We start from the raw sequence: 23,398 nt of genomic DNA, 5'->3' as shown, positions 1-23,398 counted from the left end.
TGAGGCAGATTCTCAGATGGTGTAATCTTACAAATTTATTATAAAAAAATATTATAACGTCTTTTGGCTTCAGTGTTGTTTTATTTGGAAGGAATTTAGCTCCGCTGAATTAATAATCTAATGTTCTGAGGAAGAATGTTTTTATACATCTCTTTTTTATCTTGACCACCCTATTACATTTCTTTATCAGGTTTGGACCACATCTCTGTGTCATAGTTATTCCCCTGTGGTAATACCTTGGTGAAATAAAAAACAGAACTGGGAATAATATTTTGACTATACACAGTTTCAGATGGGTAGCTTGATAAGAGATCTTCCTCATGGGTTTATTTTAGGTGTACTGAGGCACAGTAATGCCCAACAGCTTTAAGATGTTTCCATGGTTATGTAATACAAAATAAGGCTTCAGGCATGAATTTTATATTCCACTAAATTTGGTCCTTGTTGATTTTAAAGCATATTAGATCATCCACAAATAGGAGGCCTTTAGAGCATCAGGCTGTTTAGGAACAAGTGGTGGACAGTTTTGGAGAACTTCTCGTTCTTCTTGGCATGTTTTTATGAAAATTCAAATATTGGAGATAATTTACAACCCTGCTGGTACTATACCAGAGACCTTATGTGATGGAATTTATATCACTTTCCCTTTTAGACATTTAAACGACATGTCATTCTAGAAACACGAGGACAGAGGTCCAACAAAGGAGTGATTTACTTTCAGTTAAAATACTAGCTACATTAAAACCACATGTTATTAAGTACTGTATAACTAAACCATCCTCAGAAGAAGGCTTACGACACCAAAGCTTGCTTCAAATATTCCTTTTTTTTTTCCCAAAAAAGTCTTTGGCAGTGCATACATTAGCAGATTTACCTGAGATGCCCAGTGCATTGTCTATAATTTTCCCTTAAGGAAACAAGTTATTTAAGTACGAGAGTACAAATTAATTCAGTTCCTTATTATTTTTCTCACATTTCTAGATGAGCTTTTCTGTCCATTTTAAGTAACATTGAATCTCTGTGAAGATCTTCCTCCTGAAACAGCATAATACTATTTAGGTTGTTAAGACTGAAACATAGTTTTTCAAAGTGAAACAACTAGTATTTCAGGCATTTTACCAACATGAACTCTCATAATGCTCCTGCGAGAAGAGATAAACTAATGGACAGAAGTCGTGCACACAAATCCAAGACCAGAAGGGAAGTCAATACGAAGATTAGAATTAAGGGGCCCCAATTTTGTTTTCAGGATGCAGATGCTGAGGACCAGTTTCTGTCCTCATTATGCTACACTTCCACAACAGACTGCCTAGGACTTGAAGGGAATTTTTTATGCTAATGTTGCCAGGTGAGTTGTCCAAAGCTTGGTGGAGATGACCAGTGAAGGATTCATACTGTACAGAGGACTTGTGCAGTTTCTCCAAGCTTCCATGCTATTTCTGTGCACGTATGTCTGGATGATACTGGCACAGAGAGGGTGCCTGGGGGACTGGGAACTTAGCTGGCTCACCTGTAGGCTCCTGGGGACTGTTAGATGCCAAAACCCCGTCAACATATGCTGGTATCGGACAGGGGAGTGAAAGTGGTGTTGCCTCACTGTTCAGATTCTGTTCCATGTGCGACTTGCATGGACTAGAAAGTGTGTCCACGTGCTTTCTAAGAACTGCACAAACATTCACGAATCACCACAACACCCTTGTCTCACAGGTAATCGCTGGACAGTTTTAGTCCTAAAAGGGACTCAGCCAGTTACTGTCAAACAGTCTTTAAACAAAACAAGGATCAGAAGCAGCAAATTTCTCTGCTTGTATGCTTGAGATCATTCTAATTCAGATGTTATAGTCACATCTTGAAATCATTAATACTACCTTAAGCTTGCCTGGTATTCTCATTTCCCCTGAAACTGCTTAGCTCCTGATCCTGAAGTGTTGATCCTGCATCAGGAACATGCTAAAATTTGTAGTGGCTTTAAACAAAAAAAGGTACAACAGCTTATGTCATGTGTGTTTTCTCAGCCCCTGGCTGCCTAATTGAAATTAAGTATCTGTAGTAGAAAATATAATTTATTAGACAATAGAAATTCTATTGAATTAAAACTGTCTGGTTTTCTACCTTGTCTTAGATGGAGACTAGTACCACGTAATGCAGGAAATGGTGCAAGGAACCACACAGTGGACAAAAAAGAACCACGTGGTAGACTTGACTTGTGCTGTGTCTAAATCATAAACTGTTCCGCTAAATTTTAGCATAATATGAATTAAGCGTGTCCAAAATTATTATTGAATCACCTCCCCAACAAACCCCTATGTTGTACAGTGTATTTTATTTGATTGTTTTACCAGCCTGGTAGGCACACCTGTAGTCACAACTGAGATCACTGCCTAACTGCAGTAAACGGTGTGTAAACTCACAGTAGGAAATACAAGGCAGCTATATGCCTGCTGCCCGCCCTGCCTTTCCTGAAGCACTAGAAAGCTGCCACCAGCACTGAAAGGATATTGTGGGGCACAGTGTGGCAGCCTTTGCTGTGTTAAACTGACAGGAGAAGCCCTGTTTGGACTTCTGCCCTTTGGCAGCAGTTGGAGCATCAAGGTTGTCTCTGCAGGCATCTCTCCATCTCATTTCCCGGTTCTGGATTATTGTCTTCCATTGGTTTTCTTTCCTAAAAATAATGCAAGTGATTGTACATTTTTGCTGATTATAAATCTGATTCTCTTTACATGGGTCTCAGAGATGCCTTCTTTTTTCTTAATTTAGATTATCACCTATCTTTTCTTCATATTTCATCATCCAACTGACTTGTCTTCTCCCTTTCTCTAGATGTCTCCAGATGTGTGGCTGAAAGGAAGTACACCCAGGAACAAGCTCGCAAGGAATTTCAACAAGTGTTTATCCCAGAATGCAATGACGATGGCACATATAGTCAGGTTGAGAATTTTTCATTCAGTATCGTGCATGGTTGGAAAGTCAGAATGTGTGTTTGCAGAGGATGAAGAAGAGAGAAATGTAGTGAAGGGAAATGTAATTGCAAAATGAAATGTACTTTGTCCTAACACTGACATTAAGAAATGGAAGGAAAATTCATGGTTTGTACCGCGTCCTTGTTCTTTTTTTTCAGACTTGGCCAGCAAAAGAGCCAAACATTACCGTTGTTCATGGGATACACTCCCTGTTCTTCTAGGCTGAGGCAGCTGAGTCATTCTTGTAGCCCCCTGAATACTCATCAGATGGTAAAATGCTTGGAATTTCTGATCTGTTCCTGATTCGAACCAGAAATCTTGTGACCAGAGTCTATATCTTAGTGCTAAAGCATGAATCATACAGGATTCTTCCCTATTCTCAGATGAATTTTTGCATAAGCATATGGTCTGAGACTAATTTACTTAGGTTAGATCGTGGAACTCAGAAGGGATGCATTTAGAAGCTTACCCTGTGATATACATTCGAATCAAGGTCGCCTTCTGTGGCCTCTGTACTGCATTTCAGTTGCGGAGTTGTGCAGAAGACAATCCTTCTCACTTTAAGCATTGTGAGGGAAGTGATATTGGCCCTCAGGAAATATAATGCAATTGATTTCTAAGAGGAATTCCAAGAGTTTCCTTTCTGACAGCTTGGGATATGAATAACGCTGGCAGAAGCGCTCTGTCCTGCTCCTTCAGTGAGTGGAACAGTATGTTCTCTATGTGGAAAAAAAATCAAGATTGCTTGCTTCAGGAACTGTTTATGTGTCCCTTGAGAAACTTCATTGTGAAGTTTTTGTAACACCTGCACCTCACTCTTCTGAAATAGGGTGTAAACAACTGCATATTTCAATATTTTTCTCTTCCATTCTGAAGGACCTACCACACTTTGCTTGAAATAAACTCTTCTTTATGCTAAAGAATCATATGTAGGACTGAGATAAGGTCCACTATAGTGTATTGTTCTAGGTTTTGTCACTATAGTTTGCTAGACTAGTCTTGTGTACTCTAGTGTCATGAATGTTGACATATGTGTGACAAACTGCACATGGTTGATGTCGTTTCTGACAGGTTCAGTGCCATAGTTACACTGGATACTGCTGGTGTGTCACTCCCAACGGTCGTCCTATCAGTGGTACTGCTGTGGCCCACAAAACTCCCCGGTGCCCAGGTAAGACGACTTTGGCTGGCCAGGTTATGACATTGTCTCATGAATAGCAGAGTTTATCTCTGGCACCTGATTAGACTTAAGGAAAAGAATTCTTCACTGGAAGAGTGGTTCAGCCCAGAAGCAGGTGCTGGCTGAAGTGTGCATACCCCATCCTTGGGGATTTGCAAAACTCAACTGGACGAGGCTCTGAGAAAACTGATCTAGCTTTTAAGCTGGCCCTGTGTGAGGTCTGAGGTCACTGCCACCTTAAGCATCCCTGTGACTTTATGATCCATCTGCTTTATTTGTACTATAATCTAGCTATTGAAGGTGTTTTCTGCAGTGGTTATTTGTACCATATTTATGTGTCAATACATGAAACCATGCAACTGAATTGCCGAGGTTCTTTATGTTGAAACTGTCTCTTGTCCTTTCTTTATGTTGAAACTCTCTTGCACATAAACTCATTGCAAAAAAATTCAGAGGGCTTTGCCTTTTCGATGTTTTAAGTATTTAGAGTATAGAAAAAAATGCTCATGTCCCCAAAAATTATGGAGTGTGAATGTCCTGATTTGTAACGTAGCCCAATGAAAAAACTCCCGCAGCAAATCCCATGAATAACCAAATCAAGAGGAGAAATAAAAATGAAACAAAGCATTTAGAACATAATGGAATCATTGCCTGTAGAAATTAATTGGCAAATTAAACTCGTTGCCATGTGTACTGCCTTCTGTCTTTCATCAGGACAATTAACAGGTTCACTGGTTTTTAACAGCTTGCTTCTGACTCTATTTCATTGATAATAAATATAAATCCCCAGTGTATGAACAGTTGCCAGAATTGTTATTCACCTTCCTTGAGGCTGAGAGAATTGCACAGAAATAGCTCTCAAAATACTTGAGCTCTATGTATTTAGTTTCTGTTTGTGCTGCAGCACCATTCTCTGTCAGGGAGCAGAAGAAATACCTTAAAAAAGCTAACCCTGTAATGTAAATGAAGGGGAAAAAAAGGTGGAGTAGGGCCTTTGAGGGAATTTTTAGGAATAGATGGAGGAAGGAAAAGACCATTGAGAAAGTTTCAACAAAGATTATAAAAAGTTAATTCCACTTTTAAGGTCTGTCTTGTTGAAATGATTTGCAGAATCTTCCATGCATCTTGCCTGTATGTGAGCTTTAGCCAGAAAGAATACTTTTCAGACTAATCCTTTTGATCCAGTCTGAAAAGTCACTGTGGAATGACAGCCAATTGTGAAAAATAATATACAATGTTCATAAGCCTTAAAACAGAGAAAAATGTGCATTGATTTTAGTGTAATTATTGTTTATAACTGAATCACATCTTCAGAAGACACATGGTTAGGATAGCATTCTTGTGCTTCAACATATTCTTGAGTAGAGGTGTTTTTGCATGTCCATAGCCAGGACTTCTCTGAAAGTGTGCCTTCATTGCTTTCTCTGCAATATCAATTTGTAACTTTCTCCCTTACATGGACATCAGTGAAAAAGGGGTTATGCTGATGCTGAAAGTTCAACAAGTAATAGTTTGGCAGATGTGTCACAACACATGGTGTTGTTTTTGGCTCAAAATGTTGCTGAGTTAGTTACTGTACTTTCACTTTTTCTATTTGTATTTGGTATTATTGAGGTGGAGCTGCAGTGTAGTTCCAGGTTAATTAATTAGTAGATTAATATGACAATTATTTCATCACTACACGAACTAAACCCTAGTTCCTCTCAAAGGTATATTCATGTGCCTAGCAGATAAACTGCCAGACTGCTTCAGCTATTTTTGGAGGGGTGCGAAGGGAAGTTAGTTTTACAGAAATGCTAAGGAGAAGGTGATAGTAGCACTCAATTTTAATTTAGTAGCTCAGAGATAAAGAGACTGCTCCAGGGCCCAGGTGAGTATGCAAGGTCTGATTTTGCTCCATGGAATATCATAGGTAATTTTCCAATTGTTATTAGACCCTTTAGGATTATCTCTAAATATTTCCTCCCCTGCTTGTATCAGTGCACTCATGTTTTACTCCTCAACACTTCTCCTTTGTCCCTTAGGAAAGAAGATCAGCCTCAGCAGAGTTTGGAAATAGATTTAAAATGCTAGGGTTTTTTGCAGAGGTAGTGGCTAAGGGCTCAGTCTTAAGAGCTCTGGAGAAACCTTCTCATTCAACAGAGAAGGCAGCTACAAATTTTCTCAGAAAAGTATGTGGAATAATGAGGCAAAACTTAGCTCTTGCAGAATGAAAGCCTGAAGCACCGCTGCACCCTTCTCCCATTTCCCAGTATATATTTAAAATTGCCATATGTTTAGGATAACAGAGTTTTTTTTTTTTTTCCCCAGGACTGTTGATGTTTTCCAGATCACCTTTGATTCCCTTTTGTACTTTTTCTTTAGTACCACTATGCACGGGAATTACAATCAAAATAGTAGTGGGTACACTGAAGCTGAGTAAATGTACTCCTGTTTTAACTAGTATTTCAGGGTTGCCATTTCTTCCAACACTATTGTCCGTAGTCAGTCTAATACATTGTGTCATCGCTAACCTCATTGCAGGTGTTGTCTTGGTATTTTTTGATATTGCAGGCAGATCTCCTGTAGCAGTGGCATCCCGACACCAACATGTTTACGTATTTGCACTTGCTGCTGTGTATTCTTCAGGCACGATGCTATAGCTATTTCAAAGACATTTATGCAAATTTCTCAGTTTGCATGTACCAGACTTTTTTCTCCCAGGACCACTTTTGCTACCTTTTCCCTTTAGAGAAGAATGTGCACAGACAATCAAGATGGCAGGTAGAGTCAATTGTCAACACGCTTTTGCAATGATTTTGTCATAGGAAATGTGATGCCATGGAATGTGTGAAAATTTCTCTTTTTAATGAAAATGTTCAGTGTTTCTTTTCAATTATAGGTTAATTCTTCAGTAACTTCAGATAAAGTTTGAATAAATGTCTAATCAACTGTGCTGTTCCTAAATTATGGGATAATTTCTTGCCTTTCATTTTCTCCCAGTAGAACCACCTTGACTTTGGTGAATATCCAGAAATAGGAAAGAAGAGCATGACAGCCTGGAAGAACTTGGACTTTAATAGAGGAAATATGGAGCAGAATTTAGGATGGGCAGTTAGGGGTTTGGTTTCCTGATTCCATCCCCTGTCCATGCTTCACATTTACTGTGTGATATTGGATAGGTGAAACAACCTCTAAGTTTATCTGACTTAGCTGTATAACATGATGCTTCCTAAAGCTATCTCAGGTCCTGGGAGAGAAAAACGTCACATATATATCTTTTATGTATCTATAATAGCTGTATGAGCCATTATTTGCACATTGTGTTGTTCTAGTTGCTCTTACTGAAGCTGTCTTTTTTGCTAGAGACACAAGGTGTGAAAGGATGAAGGTTATAAGCAGCATTAAAAAATACAGGACTCTCCAACTGATTTATGTAAAACCTTTGCTTTAATTACTACATCTTTATCTGAAAGAGGCTCTTCTTCCATCCTTTCCAGCTATTCCCACACCAACACTTGCTACTGCTAAAACACACCTGATAAATCTCAGAATACCATTCCACTCCATGTAAATAATTGCCACGGTTGCAGGAGTAGTGGTGAGAACGAGAGTAAATCAAACACATTCCCATGACAGCATTAAAAAGAAAGGTCCTTAAAAATGATGAATGTCCCCCAAAACTTTCACTAAAGAACACCAGACATAAAAAAGACATTTTTACAACTCCCCATCTCTGTTATCAGCACTGCAGGGAACTGCAGAAATTCCATAGACACGGAGTCCTGGGAAATGGGGCAGAAATTGAGAAACAGGTGTTAAATTATCATTGGAAAATACAGTGTTTATCTATTGTAGGGTTTCTATGCCCTATTAACTATTCTGGGCTTCTGCCAGTGAGATTGCAGAGGTATGGAGACATGTTTTAATATTCTATGAAGTAGTTTTGCTACGTTACAATTAAAATGGCATGATCACCTTTTAAGGCCAAAATAAAAGTACCTTTAAAAATTTATTTTCCTGTCTTCAGATAATATGATGAAAACAAATATATTTGAAAAGGCAATGAACTTTTAAAATTTACATTATATTGCTTTTGTTAGCTGGGAAAAATATCCATCCTTGAATCATCTAGATCTTTTGTCCCCATACATAGTACTTTCCCTATACATACACAGTCAGACACACCAATATGTGAGATAAAGAACAACATGGGAAGTTTACTTCCCTTTTTCTTGATATCTGCATTCAGTGATTACATATCAAATATCCTTTAGTAGGAGATCAGAAATTATTGTCTAAACTAGATCATAATAGACTTCCACCTTCTCTTTTAAAAAGCCCAGTAACATATGATCAGAATTGTAGAAAATGGATATACTAAAATCACAAACCACAAAACTCTCATCACATTCCCTGGAAGATTTATTATGCCTCAGAAGTTGTTAGACTGAAACTGGGCAGAATTGTGGGGTTTGCAGTAAACTAAGGTATGAATATTTCTGCTTTTTTAAAATTTCGAATAAATCAGAATCGTAAATGGATAGATGGCTAAGCAAATGTGCAAGCTAGAACGGTACTAAATTATTCTTGTTAAAATAATGCTGCTGAATCTAATATCCATCCTTGCCCTCTCCCATTCCATAAATACATTTATGTGGTGATTTCATTGCTTACAGTGCACTGAAAACTTGGAAGCTGATTGTATTGCCTAACTTCTAGAGAAGTTATAAGTTGCTATTTCTGTTTCTTGCCTAGCTGAAAATATGAGTACTTCCACCTTAAATTTATTCAGAAAATGGTAGAAAAAACTGATACAAGCTCAATAACCCCTCCTCACCTTCAACTTGGTGACAAGAAAAGTTTCTGCTACATAAATTGAAAATTTCAGGTGAAACTATGTGAAGCATGCAGATTTCCCTTTGTAGAAAATTCTGTGAATATTTTTCTTAGCTTACTAAGGCTGTTAAAAAAATAATGTTAGCCCAGTGAACCTAATATTCTTAGCATTCATCTAATTTCATAGTGAAATTAGATTCAGTATCATAAACCTAGCCTTTGTGAATGCCACTGTCTTCCTCCATCTGTCAATTTTCCATCAAAATTTAGAGTAAAAGAAAGCAAAGCATAGAAAAAAGAATTCAGTTCTCTCTGACGCACTATTTTTCACCATTTCACTCCACAGATGAAGTAGTCTGAAGGTATCTTGGTGTTAATGAAATCTGGAAAGATTTTTCTGCTTTTAGTTTAAGATGTGGACGACTATATACATTATACACATTTCACCAATGTGTTAAATGACCTAGGTATAAATTGAATTTTAAGTTCAGTTTATAATAGTTTTTCTGAATGTACATAGAATGTACAGAGGGACAACACTGGTGTCAGACTGAGCCTTTACTTAGCACTCTTTTTAGCACAAAGGGGCTGTCAGTGGCAGTTCATCACACAAATTCCCCATGCTGAGACCTCATTTCTACTCACAAATTGGTATAAAATGCTTTAGTGTGGATGAAAGTCAGACCTAAAATCTCTGTATTTGCAAGAGAATTATAATTATATGCCTGTGCATCAAAATTAAATTGAGAAACTACAGAGTTAATTGTAACTAGATGAAATTTGAGGAAAGATTGGATCACTGGCATTTAGTGCAATTAGAAAAACCTGTAATTTTCTATGCAGTACTTCCTAAAACTGGAACATCTTATTTGAGTTCAAGCTGAGCCTCTTATCAAATTCAAGCCAAGCACAAAAAAGCTCAGATCTTCTGGCTTCAGCTAGCATAAATGCAAGAATCTGCCTCCTCTTCAGAGTGAACAACACAGATTAGTATTGCAGTCTATTTAGAGAAAGCTGTCCCAAGCAACCTTGCATATAATTTCTGCAATGATGGTGACTGTGTTTTTCCTGTCTGAATTAATACTCATGCACATCACCAAGTATATTGAATTTCTGGTGATTCAAACATATAACAATAAAATACACTACCACCAAAAAAGGAAACAAGTCTAAGCTAGAATATTTTTGATATGGATATATAGAAGCTGTATTAAAAGCTGAATCCTTCTGAAGGTAATACCAGCTTGGCTGCATTGATTTTTTTATTCTTTTATGGAGGCTTTAAAATCAGCATGACAGATTCGTGATGTTAGCTGTCTTCTCTTTGGCAGACTCCTGTGTCTAAACTTCATGCTGAAGTAACCGTCAGTCAGCGTGGTAAACAAGGCCTGTGATTTAGTGGGTTCTCTTATTTAAATTGTCCTCTTAGAAGAGATTCATTGTGCTGCAAGGTTTGGGTATTTTTGTTTGTTTGTTTGTTTTAAACCCAGTGAATTTGGTTATTCCACAGTGAAATAAATTAAGAAAATTAAGACAACCAAATTATTTCACATGCTTCTGAGCATCTGCCAGATGTGGGTTTCTTTTTCATTAAAGCAGGTGTATGTAAGAGACTATGTGGTAATAACTGATAGACATTATGCTTTTTAATTTTTGATCACTGCATGTGGCCCTTTAGAGATAAAAATACCACTTTTAAAGGCGTTTTTTAATGCAGGAGAGACAGGTATGTCAATAAGTGGCTAGTAATTAGAATCATACAAATGTTTGTAATAATGGGACATAAGCAAGATATAAGGAAGTATTTCTATTTTAAACCCTAAGTCCAACTACCTCCTTTAAAGACTACTAAGAAAACCAGTAGATTCTCCATTTCTTGATGACTTGAAATCAAGAGCGGATGCTGGGTTGGGTTGGAGTCCCGGCTGATAGAAATAAGCTGTTAAAACCCACCTCCTGCAAACTTCTTCACTCCCTTCCTACCACCGCAGTCTCCTTTCCCAAGGGCCACAGCTCCGGGGATGTCTCCTGCCACCGGCTCAGGCTCAGGCTCAGATGAGGTGCTGCCCCGGCTTCCCCCGCACACAGCGTGGGGTGTGCGGAGGGCTTTCTACGGAGTATTTACGGCAGAAAGGGGCAGTTTGTCGTCTAAGCCAGGGCTGGGCTGGAGGCTGAAGAAGCTCCTTGGAGCAGCCGAGGCGCGTGGGCAAGACCCCGCGCGCTGGAAGGAGCGGTGCGGGGCCATGCATCCTGCGGCAGGACCTGTCCTCGCTGGGTCGGTGGGGAAGGGAGACGTTGACTCTGCAGCACGTGATGTGTCTGTGTAGTGTTTAATGTTACCTCTTTCTTAGGTCCTGCGGTGGCCGAGAAGTAGCGTGTGACAGTAAATTGATGGTACGCAAATACAGCAGTCAGGCAAAGCTAAAATCTTTGGTTTGCCAGGGAAGAATTTGCTGATACATGTTGCTGTAATTAACAATAACGAATCATTAAAACGGAACTGTGTTTCTTAGAAAATATTATTTTTGTGGTTAATTCCTTTTTCCAATTGCAGGTTCAGTGAGTGAGAAGCTGCCACAACGAGAAGGTGCAGGAAAAACAGGTAAATATCTTAGTTAGCCTTTAAATAGAAATTAAAATAGCGGTGGGATACACCGCTGTGATATTCCATAGGTTTATAATTATCGATATATATTCATCATGTATTATAGCTGCATATATAATAAGTATACATGCATACATGCTATTCATTTTATGTCTGCATTGTAGATATTTAGTAAACTTATGAGTATGAATGTATATGTATGTATGCATGTATTTGTCTATATATGCATAGACATTATATATTTCTGGTCTCAGCCCTACAGATTTTGCTCTTCTGTGCTGTTTGGAAGATAACTTTTCTTCCCATAGCTATACTCCAAAATACTTTCCCATACTGTTTGCTTGCCCTGGAGGACAGATTATTCTGTCTGTTTGATAAAGACAGCATTCTGCAGTCCCAAAATCTCGGGAACTGGAGTCCTCGCTTAATTTCCATAGCAATCACTGCTTGAGTCATCTTGGACCCAGCACTTTTCTTTATATTGTGGTTAATTCATCTGATGGCTTACACATTCATGGCCAGATGATTGTTATTGTTAGAGATAGATCATGGTGTATATCTTGTTTGCAGGACAAAATCTGATGCAACTCCAACATAGCTGGTAGATTTGAATGAGGGAGACATCTATGCTTTAAACAAAATTAAAGCTTGCTCTTGCCAACCATTTAAAAGAATTTTAAATCCAGCTGAAAATAACGTACTAAATGTTGCTGTCAGTTACACTGGCATAAATTAATTTTAAAGAAATTACACATATTCATGCTAACGTTAATGACTATCTGTTTGGTCCACTGTAAATATAATTGAATTTTTTTTTTTACAGGAACTTTTGCAGCATTGTAATATACCCAACATTTAAATAAACTATTGTGCCGTTAGGTTAAGAAAATCAATACTTCTTTAAAGGTTAATAATTACAAAGTACTGAAAAATTGTTCCTTCATGTATTTCCAGACAAGTTGTGGGTTCCGCTAACCTCAGGTTACCCATTTGCTTTAGGTCAGGACTTTCATTTTCAGCTTTGGACTGAACGAACTATCCCATATATAAAACTTGTCTGGAATCCTTTATTTTTGTTTGCGACTGTGGTGGCCGAGCTGCTGCACCCTGAATGAGTGATCATAGAACAAGGAACTTAAACGCACACAGTTTATCAACTTTTCCTTCACATCATATATTTGTGTCTAAAGTGACGTGGTTGCATTTTGCTGACGCCCTGGTTTTGCTCTCCAGCACAAGCCTGCAGCACGAGGGGCTGCTGACCTGCTTCCCCAGGTGGTCCTTGGCTCTTTTCAGATGCTAACTTCTTCCCTGTCGTGGAGACATCTCCCCACCCTTCTTCCAGCCAGTCACTGCCTTACGCTTTAAATAAAGTCATGTTGTCAGAGACATCACAACTTCTTTAGAGACCGTCACAGAGTAGTGAACAGGATCAGCTATCTGAGTTAAAGAGCCGTGCTTTGGCTTCACAGTCAGTGTAGCAAAAAGTATTTGTATCTCAGCTTTAAAGGGCACAGCAGTAATTTTTGAAATAACCACAAAACTCCCTGCTTGTCGTTCCTCTGCACGTTCCTCCGGACTAACCAGGGGTGCCTGGATGGGGGTACCTGCCCATATTGTACCCTGGCAAGCTTCGGCAGGTTCACGGTGTTCTCACTGCTGGGGAAGACATGGTCCAGACCTTCAAGTGTGGTCTTGAGGAATCTTCCCAAGAGACAGCATAGACTTAGCCTGAGACAGTCTTTTCTTCCAAGGTGTCTCACAGAGACTTACAGGAGAAGATGACCTGGCGGGCCATGCCTGTTGCAGTTGTGCACCTCGCTTTCTCTGGGTATTTCAGTACTGAAAGAAAATTTCTAGCTGCAGATTTTGGAGGTCAGGGGCTCTGTTTGCATGTTTGCAAATTTGCACATTAAACTGAACAGGAATAAAGCTTAAAAGGTAATTCCTAATGTATCTTCCCTGGCCCCACAGTTCCTTCTTCTATGCAAGGAAAAAAATCAGATTATCTGAAAGTCACAGGTGTCAGAGATGGGACCACATCCTTTTTTTCTTATTCTTAGCTGACTGCAGGACTATATTCTTGCATTTTAACTGAACTCTGAGAGCAAATGGAACGTTTTCTGTTTAAATATATGCACATATGGACTGGTACGCATGTGCCAGCCCAGAAGACCTATACAATTAACTTGTGAGATGTCTAATTAACATGAACTGCTCTATGGTTGCGACTCTCTGTTGAATGTTGTTTTGAACAATGAAATGCCACATGCCTCTTCATTCTTAACACAACAGGGTTTTATGAAAAGGTGATGTACCTGACAGAGTGCAAACAGAAAATTAGTGTGGGTGTCTTCTTGCAGATTAAGGGTAGTTCAGGACCTCTTGTAACTCCTCCAGTTCTGTAGTGAAGTTAATATCTTTTAGATTATACTGATATCCTGTACCAAATGTTGTGTTCATGTATGACCAAAAGCAAACTTCTTTCTTTCTTGGGGGGGGGGGTGGGGGGCGTGGGGGGGGGGGGGGGGCGCTGAGGCCAGTTCTATAGCTCAATCATTAAACATCTGTTGAGTTTTTTGAAAAAAATCTAAAATGTGATGAACTGTTTTAAATGCTGATCGAGCAAATTTCAAGAGGCTACTTTTGCTTGGACTGATAATTGCTAAAGGTGCAGCATTATATCTGAATTTCTGATAATAACGTAAGTTCAAAATAACATAAGATAACATAAGATCAAATGTGTCACAAAATGAAATTGTGTACCAAAAGATGAGTAGAAAAATGTCATTTAAACCCAAAACCAAGTTTCTGGCTGGACTCTTGGTAATATTTACCTACTGTAAGATACCCTCTGAAATTCTGGGTTTTCTGAATCACATAGTGATTGATGATCTAAGTTTTTGTCTTGATTCTCAGTACAGTAGGATACTTGATGGCCTCTCTGAAATTAATCAGTAGCCATATTCCACCACCCAGAGGACACCACAAAAATGCCGGCAAACCTAATGGGAAGTGTCAGTCTGTTACGGCGTTGGAGCAAGGCATCCTGTAATTGTGTGGGCATGAAGAATGACCATTTTTAAAAGAAGCGTCCTTATACCATTTTGCAGTGAAAATAAGTTTCTATTGATGCTGCTTTGGTTTTGTGAAAAGCACGGAGGTTAGTGTTCCCTGGCTGCAAATTTGGTTTCACCTGCTACAGTATTTCCTTGTATTTGCTGTGAACTGGGCTGTGGCCTCTAGAGGTGAAGGTCAGAACACCTCCAAATCCTCTGCATGATTTGCGTAAAGACAATAAAGATTAAAAAAACCGAAGTGTGACAGTGACAACAAAGAAAACAGGAGGAGGTTCTTTTGAATTGCAGTAGCAAGAAGAAATGGGAGCAGATAGTATGTTAGCCTTAAAGCTGCTGCTCGCTCTTACCCCAGTAGGGCTACATGTAAGAGGAAGCTTCTCAGTTACCTTCGGTTCTAGCTTCTGTGAAAATGCCAGGAAAACAATCCGGAAACTACGTTGGTCTGAGATCCAGCTGTGAAACCGCAAGAAATGCTAATAAAACCCTTGCACAGAAGATGCTGTTTACTGCCGGGCACCTTGGTCTTGCAGTTACCTCCATGCTACAGAAACAGCAATGACTGGAACATACGTACTAGCAAGGCCTACTAAGTCATATTTACCCAATAGCTGAATTAATTTTAAATAACAAAAACGTAATAAGGTAAAGATCGGTCTTTGGGTACTGCTCTTTCTCACAGAATAACTTAAATAATTTTTCATATTGGATTTTTCTTTTCCAGCTCTACTTCCACTGTGTTTTACTGAACCTAAAATTACTCACATCCTCTTATCATTCCTGTAGATTTTCCTCCTGCTTTCCTTGCAGTAATGGTTGGTAGTGGATGGATGGAGATGGCTGACCAGAGGATAAGAATTATGCAAACAATATTCTGGTTCTTTAATCTGTGAATCTTGCTTATAAAATCAGCTTGACTCTTAAATAGATCCTGCTGTGCCAAAAACCCCTTTCCTTTCATTTTAAGGTGTCAGCATGTCTGCAGCCACTCATTCGCCCTAGACTGCTTTTGCTTTCGCAGGTCTTACCCCTTTTACACATTTATCTAATTACTTTTTCAGAAATGTTGATTTGATCAGTTATAATCTATAGGTGTCAATGTGCAGCATTAAAAATGAAGAATTACTGTCCAGGGAGCAACCTGATGACTTTGTGCCTCATCAAAGACCCTGCAATGATTTCACCAGCCATAACCTCAAAAGCCATCCATTTATAATCTGTAGTCTGTAGATGTAATATATCTATGCTGTGTAGTACCTATAAATAATATTTAAATGATTGTTTGTTTACCGGCCGGGGCTATGTGCAAATCATTAGTATCAATCACGTATGTACACTTATTTAGCTTACTCTCATAATTGTAGTCTCCTTGCAAATCTTTTCCATTCTGAATTCAGATGATGCCTCAGCTCCCGCGCTGGAGACTCAGCCTCAAGGTGATGAAGAAGGTGAGCATCTACAGGAACTTAACAGTGCAGTATTAAACTATGCAGTATGGACCTTATACCGCAACGCCAAACGCTACCTTAAGAATTAGGGCAACTGCTGGGGCAGTTTCAAGAAATTGCAAGAATTGGAAGCATCTGTACCTTTTTCCAGATAAAGACAGCAAACACAGTAGCCTTTACTTACAAGCAAAGAAGTTTGTGTGATAGTTGTGAGATGACACTGTAGCTATGGAGCCTGGACATTAGCAATTTTAACTCTCACCACTTAGGGCAGAGACAGGTTTTTAACTTGAGCCAAAGTGCAGATTAAAACTGTACAGTCAAAAAAGGAAGCTAAAGGGTAGATTCTGTCCTCAGCGTATTGCCTAGTAATACTAAGTTTGAGGTTTTGTCAGGCTTATTTCCCTCTGGGGAAATCTGGTGCTCTGCAGATTGAAAGCACAACGCTTACATGCAATGGTAGTCCTGTGTCATGGCTGCCTTACCACGCACCGCAAATCTCACACAATTTGATCTGAAGTTACAACGTATTTTGGGCCCACACTGGGAGATTTTATTCTGATTAAGCATACTTTTAGTGTAAAAGTATTTCTTTCAACCTTTTGTATGAATGGGATACGGAAGGAAGTATTCATGCCTTTGCATGAATAAAAGTTTTAACTGTCCTAATACAAGCCAGTGTGCTCTTTTCTTTTTTAGATCCGTGTATCTTTAAAACTAGCCACTTACTGTTCAGCTTTGGTAACTTTAAAAAAAAATTGTAACATTTACAAACTTTTTTCTGTTTGTTTTTTTTTTTTTTCCTAGATATAGCTTCTCGTTATCCTACATTATGGACTGAGCAAGTAAAGAGTAGACAAAACAAAACCAATAAAAGCTCAGGTAAGAAACTTATATTGTGCTTCCTTCACAAAACTCCTGTGAAGACATGCATTAAGCCTTGTTAAAACTGAAGCTATTTAAGTGAAAACCATTTTAATAACCATTATGCTTCCACTCTCATCATATGATAGCAACTTACTGATTTGCGTTGTGATGATTTTGTAGGCTCATGCATCATACCATTCCTTTTATATGGAAATATTTTTGGCCAGGCTTTACTAGGTGTAAATTGACATTACTCCACTAAAGGCTCTGGTTCACATCTGTTTGCATCTGTGAGTGGATGTGACATTTATTTTTTGCTTCCTCTTCAATTCTCTGCCTCTCTGCATCTACTTCTATTTTCTTTTTTTTTTTTTTTCTTTTTGTGTAGCAAGAAGGTGCTTGGAAAATGTCAGTGTGGGTTACATGTGTTTGGTGGTAAATCTTAGGAGGCAAACCTGAAAAGAAGCTAACTCCCATCAGGAACTAGTTGTCAGTTAACAGGAAATTGGAAAGACAGTATTACCTGCTTTTTGCTACATCACTCACCAGACTGATTGCCAGTTTAGTGTGAATTAATGTTGCCTTTTTTATAATTGGTAAATGTTGGTTTTACTTTTTTTCACCACTCTTCAGAATTGAGCTTTGTAAACCTCGACTACAAATGTCAGGTGAATGTCCCAAGAATGAAGCCACTAAAATATTCAGATACATTCAGTGCTTTGGTGAACTATAAATTTTGTTGCCTTCCTCACTGTTCCTTACTTTCAGTGGAATAAACTTTAGAGAATCATCTTGAGTTTCTTGGTTTCTTTTTCTCTGGAAAAATGTTTAATTTGAACGGAAACATAAATGATATAGGCTATGATTCAGTAAATCACCCAAAAGCACACTTCAGATCTAGTGGAAATTGAGGTTGTGCTTTACATTAAGTACTGTGCTTAAGTATTTTCCTGAAGTGAATCCCAAAAGGATAAAAAAGACAAGCAATCATCATAAGAATGAAAGACACATCCTTACTAAGAGGTTTACAGATTACTTTATATAAGCTATCTTTAGCATCAAAGCAATAATTATTAATACGCTTTCCTTTCCTTGTTTCTCCAGTAGGCACTTAAGGGAAGGACCTTAAACAGAGCGTAGACAAGAGTTTGAAGCAAACACTTTCTGTGCTGGAGATCTATTCTGTCATTTCTTTAGTCAATGCTAGCGAGAACAGAATTCCCTTGGGATTTCTGTCGTCGAAATATGACACTTTTAGGAGTGTTTATTTAATTTTTGCAATGCTAGAGACTAGATCTAAACCAAGAACTTGTAAGTTTGCAATCCAGCTGCTGGAAGCCAAAGCTTTAACACACACACACACACACACACACACACACACACAAAATTAGAAAAAAAAAACCCAAATAAAAAGTGGGTTTATTACTGGGAGCTTGTAACCTGCCGTGCATCTTTAGACATATTTATAAAGGAAGAGAAACCAGAAGTGTAGTCTACCTGTCTTGTGATTGCTAACCCATGGTGCATTAGCATAAATTAGCATGATTGTGTTGTATTTGCTAACAACAGGACTTGCTCACAACTGTACTATGTACAAGGCATCTCTGGAGGGCTAGCAGATGCTACAGTCTGTGGTGCCATACCTGGACTAGCAGAAGTAAGTCAGCAGACACTACATAGCCAGCCTTGCTTTAATTTGTAGGCATACCTGATGCACCAGAAGGGACCGCTGTGCTCTCTGCTGTGACTTCTCTTGTATTTGTAATATGAAATAATCAATCAAGATGAATCCAGGTGCTAAAAACAGTGTCTTCACCAGTTGTGCTAGGCAGTATCTCTCTTCCAGACTCCAAAATATAATATGTGTCAATGACTGTATACTTATAAGTTGTTTTGATGGCTGAGCCTCACTGATATTCCATAAACTGGTCTTCTAAGGCCTTGAAAAAACTAGGTTAGATTTTCCCCTTATTACCTCTCAGAGTGGTTTCAAGGTTTTTGGGAACATCCACACAGAATGAACTCTGGGCCGGTGCGTGCACAGAGTGGGAAGGGACTCATGACTGAATCCACTGGATTGTAAATTAACCACCTTTGGACACCCAGGCTTCAATATAAGGGATAAATACAGATATCTTCTTTACTCAGTTTGCTTAGCAAACTCTGGTTCAGACTTGGTCATACAAACACCAGAAAGCTTATTGAAATGCATTTGTCTGAGTAAAATGAGGAGAATTTATGTCTGCATGTGAACTGTGTTTATAAACCAAAAGATGAAGCCCAATTTATTCATAACAGGCTAAATTTCCCTTTGTTGTTTTATAGTAACCCAAGTGCTTTCAAATAAATTCTTCATGTGCAAATAGCAGTACGACCTAGCACTGCCTGTAGAAAATAACTAAAGGAAAATAATAGTGCTAAAAATTTCAGGCAAACTCCAAATATCCTCCTTAAGAGTTGACTATTTTGGTCTGTATTGCTTTTATTTTTTCTAGTTTTTACCTGGGTTTATGTCCTAATATGTTGTGGTCAACACATCACGGTCATAAAGAAACTTGTCTTGACCTGAGAAATCAATCTCCTTAGGAGAATGTTTTTGTGAGTTAAGGTTCACAAATTAATACATTAAATTTAGAGTACTCATCCCGAAGCGGTTTGCCTTTGCTACTCTGCAAATGACCTGCCAGTTGCTATTAGCTAGTAAAATCAGCATAAGCTTTTACATTTTGGAAGATAGATAACAATGGCTCAGGAAATTCTGGTTTATATTAGTTATCCAGTGATTTCATTTGATTAAATCAGCTTAAATTAATTTAGCACAGGGTAATGGCATTTGGGAGACTTACAGATGTAGAGCATGAAATTACTGGATTACATATCCAAGTCTTCTAAGTGCATGTTCTTTTTGTTGGTTCAGAGAAATAGGCCTTTGCCGCTCACTGGAGGCATTTGTAGAGTAGTATTTAACCTATTAGCTTTTGATGACATAATGCTACTGCTGGCTAAAACCCCATCAACATCAGGTTATGTAACAATAGCTCTGTTTAGAGTGATGGATTTGGGTAGAAACACCTCCATTTTAGCTCTTTTTGTACACCGAAGATGCTTTTCAGATTTTTTTAAAAAACTTTTTCTTTCCAGAATTAGAAAAAAGAAGCATGCACCTCGTTGCTAAAATAACAGGGTTTGCTGAGATTATGTTTTATACATATGCCTTGGTGCCTTTGCAGGTATTTTACTAATTTTTTGTTTCTCCTGGATTTCTTTTTACCCCGGCACTCCTCATTTCTTTCTGCATTTCGCAGAAAATATTGTGGGTTTGCCACATCAGATTGACTAAAATAAGAATTATAGCAACAGCTATCAAAAATAAACAGAAACGCAGTGAAAACGCCGAACATGGGACTATACGGGTTCTGACTAAGACATCAAAATGTAGCTATGTGAACTCAGTGTCTAAACTCCTGCTGTAGTTTGTGGAGATGCAGTCAGTGCGACCAGCGGCGCCGAGAGTGCAGCCCACCTCATCATAAAGTTGACGCCTGCACTTGGCCAGCTGACTTCATAACTGCACCCCACTGAGTGCGGTGACTAGATCTCCAGCCTATATGAAGGCATCTACGCTTTTGAAGAATTTTATCCCACCTCAGTATCAGTTGAAAATCCAGGTAGTATACTGTTAGAGCTTTTGTATTTTGTAAAGACCAGAGGACAGAAGGTTTTTTGCCTTGAAGAAGCTGGATGTTTTGGACTCTGTCCTCAGCAGTTGCCAGTTACTCTAGCGTCAGGGCTAGGTGCAGCCTTGATGCGGGTGGAGGACACTACGTGACAGAGCAGATACTTTCCATCATCTAACAGGGAAAATTCAGTTCCCTGAAGAGAGCTCAGGCTAGACTGTAGATCTCTTAGGTCTTCCTTGCTACATCTGCTCTATGAGCAGTTTATATCCCTGTGGGATTCTTGGGAACCAAGTGTGACATTATCCAGAGGATATATGCCGGTTTTGAGTTTGAGTATAGGCAAAGGAAAGGTAGATTGATCCTTTTCACAATGGCCAGTGAAGCTTAGGATTCATTTTGATACCTTGAATTTAAGAGCCAGATTTTTCTAACAGTCTGTTGTGGGAGCACTTCCATGAAAAATAAATAGGGTGAGATTAGCCGATATTATTGTTAATGTTCAAAAAAATTCTCAAAGTACTGAGTAATTTCTAAGTACGTGTACATCACACAAATGAAAATAAGTAATACTCAGTGTAAAATTGTATTAACTTTGCAAACACAGAATGCAAAAAGTCATCCATAATCTGGAATATATTTACATATGTGCTTAAGTTCTTTAGAGATTCTGGTGATAAATTAAAAGAGCCAGGGTTGAATAACTTATCATTGGCTAAAACACAAGTACAGTTTCACATATTTACTATTCAGTTCTATCCTCTTATTATTAATACTTTTGTATTCTGTTTCCTTAAAGATTGAATAGTATGGCATTATTAGCACTAATGATTTATATGTTCTTTGATCAGTTCTGTAGTTTATTTCATGAACATTGTAAAGTGATTGAAAAATTGGTGTTTGTTTTGTAGATAATCCAGTATGACCGGCAAAATAGAAGACAGGAAGAAATTGTTGCATTTCTTTGTAGTTCACTGAACTTGACTTTGATTCATGTGTTAAGTTTTAAACACATTAAATGAGTGGGTAGAAATTTAGGGCCCTTGGCAATCAATGGCAGAACTCCCAGACAACGTCTGAACAACCATTCATGCTCTGACTACGTGTTACTAGTTCACCCAGTAGTTCACATTTCATCTGGATCAGGCACAGACACGTGATGTAGTGCTTGTGCCAGCTTCATGCTTTCTGCCAGCCTTATGCTTATATCCTTTAAGCAGGTGCTATAGAAGACAAGCCATACATGATCCAGCATAAAATAGGGTCAGCCCAAAGGAAGCCCTGTTCTGGTGTAAAGCCTGCTGGGGCAGGATCAGGGTGTCAAAATTCTTAACATATCTATGCAAAAAGTAGTGGACCATGTGGTTATGACATTTTTCATCCAGAATGAATCAGAATTCATTGTCTCCTCAAACTATGACATAGTGACTATGGCAAGGGTGGCCAGATTTCAGCCACTGTGCCTGGGTATTCTGGAAATGTAGAATCATCTTCAGTTTCTTTTTTGGCTTTGGCAGTGCACACATGAAAGGAACATGTAGCTTTTTATTTAATTTTCTGACACAACAGAGTAGTGTTTTATTGCTGCCGTTTTACTACGGACCACCCGTTTAAGGGCTTTAAAAATCTGTTCCAAGATTTTACCAATTAGCCCCAGAGGACTCGATCCAACAGGCGTCATTCCCAAAACACCACCTGGGAGAACACTGAAGCCCGCATACAGTAGTGTAGCATTGACTGGCTGCAAATGCAAATGAAAACAGTCAGTATATTGTCTACTGTGAATACATTCTTAATAGACTAAGACAGGGAATTTAAAGTGATAATGTAACTAGCAATTGCGTGTTTGTGTCTATACAAAATAGCTGCTTGCATTTATCTGTCTGTATAGCCTGAGTCTGTTGGCAGAGTCTGCCAGTGAGACTGACTGATGTGACAGAGGGACATTCTAAGGTTTGAATGCAGTTTTTATTGCTTTGTCATCTGAGTGCTTTAAAGCATTTGTACATATGAGTTTTTCTCACATGGAAACTATGTTGGTTGTCAGTGAGGTTTCTGTTTTGTTAGCTTGCTTTGTTTTGTTTCTCAGAGGCAATTGTTCCGGGGGGATCCCTGTGCACTGATCATTCCCTGAAAATCACCTTCTTACAAAGGACCAAGAGAAACCTTGTTCCATACTCCAATGCTCATGTTCATTCCAAGCTGAACCTGGCTAACGTCCCCCTGCTATGCCTATCCTGGCAAAACTCAGCCCTGAAGTTAAAAAAGCCTGCATGGAAAACTAAAAAAATAATTTTCTTTCAAATGAAATAAATGTAAGAGTTTGTGTGTCTGCCCAGTCACACCAATTCTGATAGCTATTCCTTTCTAAGCATAGGGAAGTGAATAACTTACAGACAGGAAAATGAGTAACAGCTCAGTGACTTTGTATTTATTCTCATTAATTGTTGCATTTTCCAGATGTTGCTTTTAATATTATCTAAAGATAAATTACATGCAGTCGAAGATGTGTGAGCTAACAAGAAAAAAATAAGATCCAGTTGCATGTTCCCAGTCACATATTTATTACAAATTAATTAGAAGTTTTCTTACAACTATTTTGAATTAGGCTTATTTCACAATGTGAAGATTTGACATATGAAACCGGTTATAACGGAAGGAAATCAAAATGTGTATCATAACAAACTGAGGAAAGAACACAGGGAAGAGGGGGAAGAAAGTGTTTTAAAAGTTTGTTGCTTCCATTTTTCAGCAGGGATTCCTACT

General features: G+C 38.5%; 1 protein-coding gene across 1 annotated transcript in view; it reads left to right on the top strand.

Annotated features, from left to right (window-relative positions):
• Positions 1-23,398, top strand: part of SMOC2 (SPARC related modular calcium binding 2) — a gene marked incomplete at its 5' end in the record, with an annotated part of 119,620 nt that overhangs the window by 30,862 nt on the left and 65,360 nt on the right. Inside the window, 5 exons of the mRNA XM_010288487.1 lie at positions 2,821-2,927; positions 4,032-4,131; positions 11,513-11,560; positions 16,038-16,088; positions 16,896-16,970. Of these exons, the coding sequence (XP_010286789.1) occupies positions 2,821-2,927; positions 4,032-4,131; positions 11,513-11,560; positions 16,038-16,088; positions 16,896-16,970 (381 nt within the window). The remainder of the gene's footprint in view (positions 1-2,820; positions 2,928-4,031; positions 4,132-11,512; positions 11,561-16,037; positions 16,089-16,895; positions 16,971-23,398) is intronic.

This window comes from Phaethon lepturus, unplaced genomic scaffold (genome assembly GCF_000687285.1).
Source record: "Phaethon lepturus isolate BGI_N335 unplaced genomic scaffold, ASM68728v1 scaffold3606, whole genome shotgun sequence".
In the NCBI taxonomy this organism is placed as follows: domain Eukaryota; kingdom Metazoa; phylum Chordata; class Aves; order Phaethontiformes; family Phaethontidae; genus Phaethon; species Phaethon lepturus.
This window is presented reverse-complemented; position numbering and strand designations above follow the sequence as displayed.